At 42.7% G+C, this 11,849-nt stretch overlaps 1 protein-coding gene across 6 annotated transcripts in view; it reads right to left on the reverse strand.

Annotated features, from left to right (window-relative positions):
* The window catches only part of TANC2 (tetratricopeptide repeat, ankyrin repeat and coiled-coil containing 2), a 293,951-nt gene that overhangs the window by 9,582 nt on the left and 272,520 nt on the right, over nt 1–11,849 (reverse strand). For 4 of the 6 annotated variants that reach the window (XM_025047068.1, XM_025047067.1, XM_025047066.1 and 1 more), the window contains 5 exons: nt 6,176–6,309; nt 5,118–5,241; nt 1,324–1,499; nt 887–1,019; nt 61–90 (listed from right to left, as the gene is read on the reverse strand). In XM_025047068.1, coding sequence (XP_024902836.1) covers nt 61–90; nt 887–1,019; nt 1,324–1,499; nt 5,118–5,241; nt 6,176–6,309 — 597 coding nt within the window. The remainder of the gene's footprint in view (nt 1–60; nt 91–886; nt 1,020–1,323; nt 1,500–5,117; nt 5,242–6,175; nt 6,310–11,849) is intronic. The other 2 variants (XM_006912329.2, XM_015589791.1) reach the window with 1 other exon arrangement.

The raw sequence follows: 11,849 nt of genomic DNA on the forward strand, positions 1-11,849 counted from the left end.
AGAAGGCAAAGCTGACCAAGCCATCAGACCACGCCTGATGCTGACAGCGGTGAAATATACCTCGTGGGCGACTCGGTAACGTCTGACAACCTTCAAAGAAAGGAGAAAACAAAAAGTTGTAGGAGAGGAAAAAAAAATGGATGAAGGTGAAAAAAAAAAAAGAAAAAAAAAAAGAAGGAAAAAGCAGCAGTGAGAGGCAGGCAGCAAAAAAGCCAGCATATCAGCCAAACCTTGTCTATAGGTCTGTGGAGTCGGGGAGCAGATGGGACAGCAGCAGCGGGGACTGGAGAGTCTGAAGCACATACAGAGCAAGGAAAAGCAAAGGCTCATGGCCGTGCAGGGATCCAGGACGCTCACAGGGTGGGGCTGGTGCAGAGGCATCAGCACTAAGAGGTGCTTAAGACCAGAACAGCCTCCTGGCTAAGGCTACTAGGGGCATGGCGGATAACCACGTGATTTTGGACACACTGTAGTGTAGACCAGAGGTCCCCAACCTCTTTAGAACCAGGGACCAGTGCTCCTATCAGAATTAATGTCTGGTGATCTGAGGTGGAGCTGAGGGGGTGATGCTAGTGCTGGGGAGCGGCTGCAAATACAGATGAAGCTTCGCTCGCTCACCGCTGCTCACCTCCTGCTGTGCGGCCCGGTTCCTAACAGGCCAGGGACCCATACTGGTCCTCGGCCCGGCGGGTGGGGACCCCTGGTGTAGACCATGGCTCAAATGGCTTTCTCAGGGCCAAGAGTCTTCCTGCTCACTTGGACAATAACTGGGCCAGGGCAGAGGGGAAACTATACGCATTCACACCAAACACCCACGGCAGCCAGACCACTGGACCAGTCTGGCCCCTGGGCACAGATGGCCGGCACCTTCTTCCTTTTCTCCTACCTATCTTGGCTCCTTTCTTCAGAAGAGTGACAACGACAGAAGTGTTCCGGCACCCCACTGCCCTGTCCAAAGGGCGCATTCCGCTGTAGTCGACGTGCTCGATCATGGCCCCGTGGTCCACCAGGAACTGGACCTAGGACAGGGATCAAGCAGTGCAGTCAACGCAAGTGCAGTGGCTCAGCACTGCTCCGCTGGGGCTCTGGCCGCTGTCTGCCTCTGACTCAGCTGCTGGTCTGGACCAGGCTGGGCAGCCGTGGTGTTCAGGCCACATTTACGTTCTTGGTCTTTAACCGTGTTTTGAATATTTCTATTCTCTAGCAAGTATAGATCTGAGAACTTTGTTATCAGGGATCATCAACGCGTTCCTCTACCCTCAACCCCAGGTAAGATTATGGATGGGGGACCTTCCAGCTCCCTACTTGTTTAAAGGCACTCACCACCTCGGCATCACCATAGAAAGCTGCCAGATCCAGCGGGGTGCGGCCATTCTTGTCGGCATGGTCTGTGGCAGCTCCGTTATCCACCAGGGAACGTACGACCGAGAGATGACCCTTCAAACAGGCCCAGCTGAGGGCTGTCAATCCTTCTTTGTCCATCAGAGCAATAGAGGCGCCTATAAGAGCCAGGACAACATGGCCAAGGAAACATGAAAAACATGGAACTCGAAACGGAAAGGAAAGCTGGTACTTGAGTGCACACTGCTGAAGGACGGCTTTTGTTTTTGGCGTGTGAGTTCTCCTTCAATAAAACTGTTAAAAAAAACCCTGACCCTACAGGCCATCGGTAGAAGGGAGACCAGATGTTTTACTGGGCATTCCAGGTCCGCTACAACCTAAGTACTCTCTGTCCTTAAGTTCATTACTCCCCTGTGAAAAATCCTCTACTTCAGCCAAATGGATGTGCTCGCTGCCTCTAGAGCATTCTTGAACCCTCACTTTAGGTTATGTTACCCTTTCCCCCGATGACTTGCCTATTTTTTTAAACCCAATTTGCACCCATTCCCTAGGAACCATCTCGAATTCCAAGACACTTCTCCCGATTAACTGTTACCTCATCCTGAATCTGCTTGACATAATACCTTAGTCTATTATTCATCTTTTAAAATGTATTCTACTTGCATGTAATAAATTCTCGACGAATGTTCTCTGAACTCAGTGAAAGTCTTCTGTTTATAACAGTATAAACTCCTTGAGAGACTCTCATAAAATAAGTCAGTACATGCTCGTCACTGATGACAGTGCCAGCCACTTGCACCTTCCTGAGAATGTGGGGGAAATGGATTCATGGGAAGGGACTGAGACCAGGTCACAAGGGAAATTTGGAGTTGAACGAAACTAGTCAGCCTTCAATAATCCCATCCCCACTCTCTTGGCCCCTTTTATAGTCTGCATCTGCCTTCGAACTTTCTATTTTCATCTGTCAAGATCAAGCGTACTTGACATTGTTTTGTAATTAGTCTAAAATTCAACATAAACTTGGTTCTTACTTAGACTGTAAGCTCTGAGATGGCAAAGAGCCTATCACTCCCTTGCTAGTTTTGAAGAGTACCTAAGGTAATTCTTTTCACACAGCTGGCATGTCATCCTAACTAGAGATTGACCTACTGCACATGGAACACTCGCCAGGCTGCCTCCTCAGCAGGACAGAATTCAATGGCAGATCGAGCTTGAGACCTGCCACAGCCAGCTCAGGATCAACTCAGCACTCATCTGGCCTATCACCTTTATATCCCTAGGGTCAGATAACCAGACTTTGTGGCTTCCCATAGCAGGATAAAGGGCTGGAAGGTATCATACCTCTAACACTGATGAGAGACATTTATGTACTGATTATCCTTTTATAATGGCAGAGTCTGCAATTGAAACATTGACTCTAACATGGAATGACTTTGAATATGGGACAGAATCCAAGGGTTTCTTCTCAGACAGGACATCCATAAAATCCCTGGACAGAGCCTCCAGCGGTGGAAAGAGCAGGATAAGAAGGTTCTGGATGCATATTACAGATAAACTCCTTTTCCAAATGTACGGAAAGTTGGAATTTTAAAAAATTAAAAGGAGATACACATAAAATCTATTCAATTTACGTCCCAAATTCAACTTGTAATCTTCCTCCTCTCTCTTTTCTCCACCTTGCAGCTAAAGGAACCACAGTTCTCAAAAACATCAACCTTAAAACTCTGGCGTTACCTTCAACTCCTCTATCCTTATTTCCTACATGCAATCAATCTTTACATCCGAATTCTTTTTTGCACTTGCCCTTCTGTTCTGTTCTAACAGCTACTGCACCTGGACTGGGGCCTCATTACCTCTCATCTAGTCTACTACAATGGCTTCCTAATTGATCCCCTGGCCACTATAATTCCTTCATCAAATCTATTCACACTACTGCCAGAGTGATTTTTTTTTTTTTTAAAAAACATAACTCTGGCACCAATTCTCTTTTTAAAAATCTTGAAACGCTCCCCATTGCCTTCAGAATTAAGTCCTAACTCTTTCAATCTGCTCCTTTTCAATTTCTTTCCACACATGTTTCCTATTTTATTTCCCAATCGTCCTCATGTACTTCACTGGACAACTTGCATATTTCCCCAAACCTGTTGTGTACTGTTCCTCCTCCACCTTTCAAGTCTATTACTTCCCCTCCATAAATACAGAACATTTTTCCTATTCAGATTTCACGGTCTGTCCTATTCTAACTCAAATACCTTTATCAGAGCACTTGGGATTCTCTGCTTTTTAAGGTAGTTATTTATCTTTGTTTCATCTCTTCCTTGCCAGATCGCAGACCTTTTGAGGGCAGATTATATAGTTCATTAATTAAAAAAAATCACTCACAGTTCCTAGCATAGTGTTCTACAAATAATGTAGGCTAAATGTTTGTAGAATTTATTGATTTAGTGAACATTTCTGATTTAAATGTGAAAAAATGAAATAGTACAAAGACCAGGATGTCTGCAGTGATAAGGGAGACGAACTCTCTGGAATCTGTGCCTGATGAGCTTCTATTGGAATGTGGCAGACACTGTGCAACTATCTAAAGGTTATCAGTGGCTGAAGAGGTCCTGTCTTTTCCAGTAGACTCGGCCTGTTCTGGGACATTTATTCCTGCCACAGCGTATCCTGGGAATCTAGGCACATCCCCCTTCCTTCCCCAGCCCCCAGAAGTGAGGGGAGATATCATGAAACCAGACCTGTGTGGTGGCTCGTACTAGGGAAGCAAGAACCACTTTGCCCACTGGGAGAGCAGTTCTCTGTGACCCAGTCTTGTGAGTCTGAGGCTGTGGAAGGAAATCTTCTTTGGAAGATATAGCTAAGAACCAATAAATCTCTAATTTAGTTGTAGTTTGAAATCTTAGAAGAAACCTTGTCATTCCATTCCATTCCATTCCAGGTGGAGGAGGAGAAGAAACCTGCTTCCTAGGTCAACTACCCTCAGCTGCTTCAGCTTGAGCATGATTCTTCAGCAGGCTGGCTTCCTTAAAGTGTATGTTCTTGTGGATATAATTAGATGTTTAGGTCCAGTTTACTAATAGGGGAGGCTAACTGGAATGGAATCATTAACGGCGGTCGCAATCACAGTACGTCCTGCTTCATGTCAATGCTCAAGCTCCACTAGATGGTACTGTAGAGTCACCAGTGACTCGAACTTTTTCTACTACAGAGGTCCACGTCCACCATCACTCACCACTGTTCTCACAAAGGTGACTGAGGTCATAGCAATCATAAGAAGCCTGAAATGTTCTGATGGTGTTGTGTATCCTTTAACTTATTTCTCATTCACCAGGAATACGTGAACGTTGGTGAATGTCAAAAGGAATTTATTACAACAGGAGAACAATAATATCCCGATTTCTCAAGTAGGGTCCCATTGTCAGCAACTGTCTTAACCTCCCATTGCCTCCTTGGGATACAAGAAAAGTATCAGTTGTGCAGGCCTACAAAAGAACTGACAAAGGTGAAGTCCAAATACACTGCCTGGAAGATGAACATTTACTGAGCGTATATTAAAAAGTCCAAGTTTAGAGATCATGGATTTAAATTAAAGAGTTTTGACTATGTTAATTTGATTAGGATACTAAAGATCCCTCAAGCCATAAGGAAACAGAGAATGTCAGAGTTGGAAGGGACCCAACCGAATACAGCAAAAGAGCAGATGGACTTTCATTTCTTAACCAACTGGATTACTAATATCTATTCTGACCATCCAGCTCTGGCCTCCCAGTACTGACCTTGTGCAAGCAGAAAGTCCACAGTTCCTAGATGGCCTTCGGAGGCAGCCATCATCAGAGGGGTACGGCCCTGCTTGTCTGCCATGTTGACATCAGCTCCATGGGTGAGTAAAAGATCAACAATCTGGAAGAGCAGAGAAACAGACCAACTAACTACCCAGGAAGAGCCACCGAGCAGGCATGTGCATGCTGTCCCCTGCACTGTGAACTCCCACTGTTAGACAGGTGAGTCGCTTCTACATGTAATTTTCCACTGCGAGAACCCCTTCCAGTTCCCGCACAGTCCTAGCACCATGTGATTTGTGCTCTGACTCTCTTAAGGACAGCCAGATGAGAAGAATTCAACTCAATGTTTGACTCAGCCACTCAGTCTAAAATAATTTAAGATAACAAAGGCCAAGATGTAGACTAAACAATTCTGTAACTGAAGCTCCAATCCAAGTCACTACTTATGTCACTGCCATTTTATGGACCTCTGGGAGTCGCAAACCTGCCTGCAGTGAATCTTTACGACTGAACTGAATACAACAAAGTGCCTCTGATAAGTATTTAGCACTGTCAGGCTTCTAGAGCTTTTAATCCACTCAGATTTTGAAAGATTATTAAACGATATGCTTCCTTTTCCATCCTGAGTGTATAAACTTATCCAGAAGCCGAACATCTGGAAAGGTCATATAACTAGAATTTATATACACCACATTTTCCTTTAGCAAGTCTGAGACACCTGCAAGTAAGTGGTTAGCAGGGATCTGTTGAGATATGAATCTTCGCAAGAACCTGTGGACACTGAAATGGTCTCTGGAAGGTTATGCGATGACCAGGCCAAAAGGAGCTAGTCTTTCTACAGTCTAGAGCATGACGACAATTTTGAATGTGAACTTTATGATATATTCTCAACTAACTAGAATATTAATAACAAATGCCCAAGTCCTCAAACTTGATGACAGCTGGGTAACTCAAACTTTGTGATTGTTTTTTTCTTTTTTGCTCTCTGCATCAGAAGTGCCCACCTACAACTCACCCTTGCTCATGGGACTGGAAGCAGCTACCCTGCTTACCTGCCAGTGGCCTTGGCGAACTGTGCTGAACAGGGGCACTGCCCCTCGGCGGTTTGGCTGGGCCACTGCCGCTCCTTGTTCCAAGAGCAGACGACACACTTCCAGTTTGCCCCTTCCGGCTGCAGCTGTCAGGGCTGAGGGCAGAGAACACAGACTGAGGACAGGCGGTTCCTGCCCTCTCCAACTCTGTGTGTTAAGCATGGCAGTGTATCTGTGTTTGATTAATATAACTGCTCCTTTACCTCCAAGAATAATGATTTTAGCTACTTTTGCCATGAAAGAAAGTGTCGGAGACAAATAATAAATAAAAAAAATAAAATTATTGAAAAATCACCTTTGGTCAAACTTCCTTGGTTTCACTTTTCCTACTCCGATCGTCTGTGCTTTTGACCTACGTCTGTTTTGGTATTCCTTCCTAGCGACAATCCTTCTATCGGTCTATGCGTGGTCCCAGAGAGAAGGGCCTTTGCAGAGTAAGGTCTTTTTTAGAATTAGCTAGGAAGCACCTCTGGCCAACCTCTTTTCCTGGGCCCTTAAACCTAAAGAACCAAAGTCAGGTACTGCAGTCTAAGGGCCTTGGGCCAGTTTTTATTCTTTTTCTCATTAGTTGAGACAGAAGTTTCTAGTATATTTGCAACCACAGGATCAGAACTGTTCAAGGTAATAGTCTTAAAGATGAGGTGTGACAAAGGCTCTTTTCTTCTGAATTTAAAATGGAGTCACAGATAAAAAATAGCTATAGTGAGTATGCGGGACCCAGCAGGAAGAAATGAAAACATTCTTTTTGTGCCGTTGGTCACTGTTGAAGATATTTGATATAGTGGAGATTCTATGAGTGCCTATTTCACCCTCTGAGTACTATTTCCATAGTAGCAAGAAGAATTTGAAGATATATTTTCTACTAAGTCCATATTTTAACAAATACGTTTTTGTCTCATTTAACCGGAGATCTCAAACATAGGTTCAGTGTTTAAAAGAATGGATGAGGGTGGGGAGGATGGTAAACACTGTTAGAAGATAAAGAGGATAGGGAACTTTTCCCCAAATTAACTTGGAAAACTGATGTGGTAGTCTGCGTGTTCTTCCTTTATCATGGCCACCTACTCCAATGACAAATCAGAAAAAGATAACATCGGGCAGGTACACATAGGTGAGGTATCATAGAAAGGAGAAGTCTTGGTCTTATCTGAGTGAGGGTCATTTTTAAGCCCTGAATGAATGAGTACAGGTAGTGATGGGTCCGATTATTTACTCGACGAAGAAGTTTGTCTCTTATTCTTTAAATCAATGATCTTTCCTCTTTCTCAAGTTTATATTCCTAATAGTTCAGGAAAAACAGAACAAAACACTTTAGTTCTTGGGTCAGAACACAAGAGCAGTTTAAGAACTTGACTGGAAGTCATCATGTTGTACATCTTAAACTTATACAATGTTACATGTCAATTACGGCTCCGTAAAGCTGAGCTGGGGGCAGGGGACTTGACTGGGTCGTATGTTTATTAGGAACAAGAGTCACCTTGTTGGTATGTAAAACAAATGATCTGGAAAATTTCTAACTTCCATGTTCTGATTCTATTTAAAGTAGCTACTAGGTGATAGGGTTGCTGCAAACTTCCCTTTTAATATCCTGTGTATGGGGGGGGGGAAGGGGCAAACACATTCTTCTTCTCGAAATAATTTATAGTGCCCTGGAGGAAATATAGACAGTATCTCAGAATCGAGTATCTCAGCAACGATGCTGAGAGAACACAGAACAGAACACACTTGAAAATGCACGACCAGTGCCCATCTTGAAAGCTAAAGTTATACTGTCCACTCTAACCTGGAATTATGTTGCTCTGACTGGCCCATTTCACCCCACTGGACAACAAACTTACGTGAGGGAGAATGTTCCATTTGGACTTTTTCTTTGTTACATCTTCTCTATTGCTTAGATTATGATGTAATCTGGCAGGAGTCTCTGGCTGATAGCTGCACATGGTCATTAACACAGCTGGCCAATTTCATCTCAGGGCAACACAACTATATAAAATGGAATCTGGGCTTTTCTAAATCCAAGAGCAAGGAGTTGCTTTGGCTGGATTTTACAGAAGCCTTATCAAAAACTGTTAAAACTTTTTTGGGGAAAAAATAAAAGATTAAGGTAAAGCCAGTTCTGTAAAACAACAAACTGATTCTTAGAGCAAATAGCGATTTAGAGCCAAATCTCTTCCTGAGAGACCAGTAACAGAATGTATTCCCTAGCCTGTCAGCATATGATGAGATTATCTGACACAAATGGTCCTTTTTCAGATGGAAACATCTAAGGAGTTTGAAGAGGCAGACAGGGTGCAGCTTACAGATGGGGAAATAGCCAAAGTCTGCTTGGATGGGATGCTGACACTTATTAGAACGCAGTGAAGCAAATGGTTCTTTTGTTTTTCTATTTTCAACCTTGAAAGAATATAGCAAATAGGTCATTTAAGACCAACAGGAAGGAGGTGGTTGGAAAGACATAAACTGATTATTGCTATCCAAAACAATATTAATTAAACATTTATTGAGCTATTTGTCAGACACTGTCTCTGCTCTCAAAGAACTCATGGTTAAGTAAGGATAATAGACAAATAAATATATTATTATACAGCATGACATGCACAACAGAGATAAGTCCATGGAGGCTGGTAGTATGGAGGTGGCAGAAAGGAAGAAGTGTCTGAGAAGGTCTCCAGGAAGACATGACAATCTGAGCTAGAATGCTCTAAGAGAAACAGGAGACTTATAGGTATGCGAGGGCAAGGGAGAGCATGTATAAAGGGAAGAAGATGGGAAACAGTATACTTATTTTTTACTGGAGTTACTGGAGAAGACAGGTAATAGATGAGGCCAGACATCACGACTGGACTTTTTATGCTAGCTTAAACAACTTAATTATTGCTACAGGTGGTAAGCAGGAAAGTGACACGAACAGACTGTGGCTCAGAAAGATCACTTTGGCTGAAGTCTGGGAGATGAATCACAAAAAAGTGAGGCTAGAGATAAAAAGATCCGCTACAAGGTAGCTGCAAAAATCTAGACAAGAGATAATGAGGGCATGAATTGAGAGCATCTTGTTTATTTTGTGAACTCTCGCTTCTTTTGGGCTTTGGGATGGCTCAGGCCCTCCAGAGTTGCTAGAGGCTTTTAATGCTGGTCTAAGTCTGTGCCCATAAGACAGGAGAGGAGGGGATGGCGAATGATCTGGTCACCTTAATTGCTCCTGTGTTGTTCCATAAGAAGTCTGTGAAAACCCTAGGGGATGCGATGGGGTCAGCCAGCTGGGGAAAGCTGGATGTAGGAAGATACCATCTGAAAGGATAAAGAGGCTGCAAAAGGGGACAAAGGCAACTAGGATATTTGAATGATCTGCTTTCAGAACATCAAATATGTAAAAGTTATATCTCAATTACTATTTCCCTATATGCTGAGACATATTTCATTTATTCTAAGATGCACTTTTTCTCCTTCACATTTTACTATGTCTGAAATGAGAATGCATCTTGCAACTGATGTGACAATAAAGAATTGTGTTAGTTTAATAGGCAGAGTTTTTTTTTATTTTGTAGTGGCACATAATATAATGGTTATATAGTTTCTTAGAGTTAGTAGTGTCAGATTCAATATAGTAAGTGATACAGATTGTTGGAAACGTAATAAATAACTATGGTATTTTCCTCAGGTACAAATTATGTTGTTTAGGCGAGGGTTGCAGATGTGAGATGCCAACCAGCTGACTGCAGGTCATAGCCCTTCATGCTCTACATGAGGGAAACATATAAGATTTTGCCATTGGAGGAAACATTACAGTTCAATGGGTGTTTATCAATTATAAATGATGTATATGCTACAGGTTAGAAAGGAACATGTGTACTTAGTGAATCCATCACTATGGATAGAAAAGCAACTTGGAGTCTATTCTATGCTTGTAGTGGGTTGTCGGGACATTTTTATATAGCAGTGACATTGTTTCCCAGAAATTTTTCTGAGGTCAAATAACTTTTTATAGATCTATAAATTATATATTACAAATACATTTCATTCTAACTCAGATTTAAATAGCACTTTATGTTTATAATGCTGAAATTATTTCATATAAATAGCAGGTTAAACATAACACGATTCTGATTATAAGCAAAATGACATGAAGCTTTGATTTTTTACAATCTTGAGATATGATACGTATGTAAGACAATGGAACGAGCTTTACTGCACAGTTTAAAGCATGAAATGTTTTAAAAGTCCTGAGACCATAAAGTTTTATTCTAATAAGAAATTCATATCAATAAAAATGTCTTCTACTTAGCCCACACACTTCCCGAACAGTTTTAAGGAATTCAGTATGGCACTGGAATGTCTGACATCTATCACTGTGAGCCTGTGATGTCTGTCCATCAGCACCAGTGTACGGCACTAGAATGTTTGATATCTATCACTGTATGAGCCTGTGATGTCTGTCCATCAGCACTGCTGGACCACTCCTTATTTTTTTTTTTGCCCTCCCCATGGTTACATGTGCATGGCCCGACGACAGGAGTCTATTGGGAGCTGTGGCAATGCTGTGCCGGGGAAGGCTTTCTTGATGGGAGTGGTAAACCAACGTGTCGCTTCTGCAGCGCTAGGTTACAATATGCATCCTCCAGAACTGCTGGTGTCCAGGCCAGTCTCTTCCCCACAGTCTGTTCTCTGGCTCCCTCAGGGTGGGGTCCCAGAGACAGCAGCTGTTTCCAGCTGCACATTTTCCTTTAATCTGTCACAGGGTCTTAAGCTGCAGCTGCCTGGCATCTGCTCCCTTTGGCTCTTTCAGAGGGAGGGACTGTTTGAGAAGCAGATTCCTGGGCTTTGGGCCATTCTACAGGATGTTAAAGAAGCATGAAACCTATACAAGATTTTTGCCACGGGTGGAAACATCACAGTTCAATAGGGAATTATAAATTTTAAGTGAATCTGAGTGTCTTTTATTTTGAATAACGCTGTGACTCTAACCAGAACACATATCCTTCTTGTTTGGTCAAATATTCTCCCTGAACTGGCCAACTCATTATGGGTCTACTTCTCCTGGCAAATATGGCACATACCTGTGGTGACACTACAGTTCTCATTGCTCTAGTTTCATAAAAACACATACAAGGTTACTAATGTTTCTCCAGATGTTCCAGTTTAGACTTGGGGTAAAGACAACAATCACTTCCTGCGAAGGTCACAAGGAAGAGCTTCTGAGTGTGTAGTAAGTACCAAGGAATACAGAAAGCGCTATGCTATAGACCAAGAGGGGCTGCACGGGGCTAAGCTTCACAGGGTAGTGCCTTTAGCTGGCATCCAGGTCGCGACTTTACTCACAATGGGCCAGTTTAATTGTGTCAGATACCACTCTGCCATGATAACACTTGGTTAGGCCAGAGATGTGGATAAAAATTTAACTTCCTAGTTCACAACTGCAGGTGAAGAGAGTTATTTTGATGGGAGAAATATATATTCCTAACTGTTAAGAGGATCACATTAAAAAAAAAGAGAGAGAAAGGCCACAACTATTTTCTGTTCTGGTTTGGCACATCGTAAGGAAACTTTCAGTCTTTTAAAAATATTAGGAATAAGAGTGGGGGAAAGTTTTGTTTGAAGGGAGACTCTGGTGTTAATGTATGGAGAATCCAAAGGGAAA

This window comes from Pteropus alecto, unplaced genomic scaffold, assembly GCF_000325575.1.
Source record: "Pteropus alecto unplaced genomic scaffold, ASM32557v1 scaffold134, whole genome shotgun sequence".
Taxonomy (NCBI): Eukaryota; Metazoa; Chordata; class Mammalia; order Chiroptera; family Pteropodidae; genus Pteropus; species Pteropus alecto.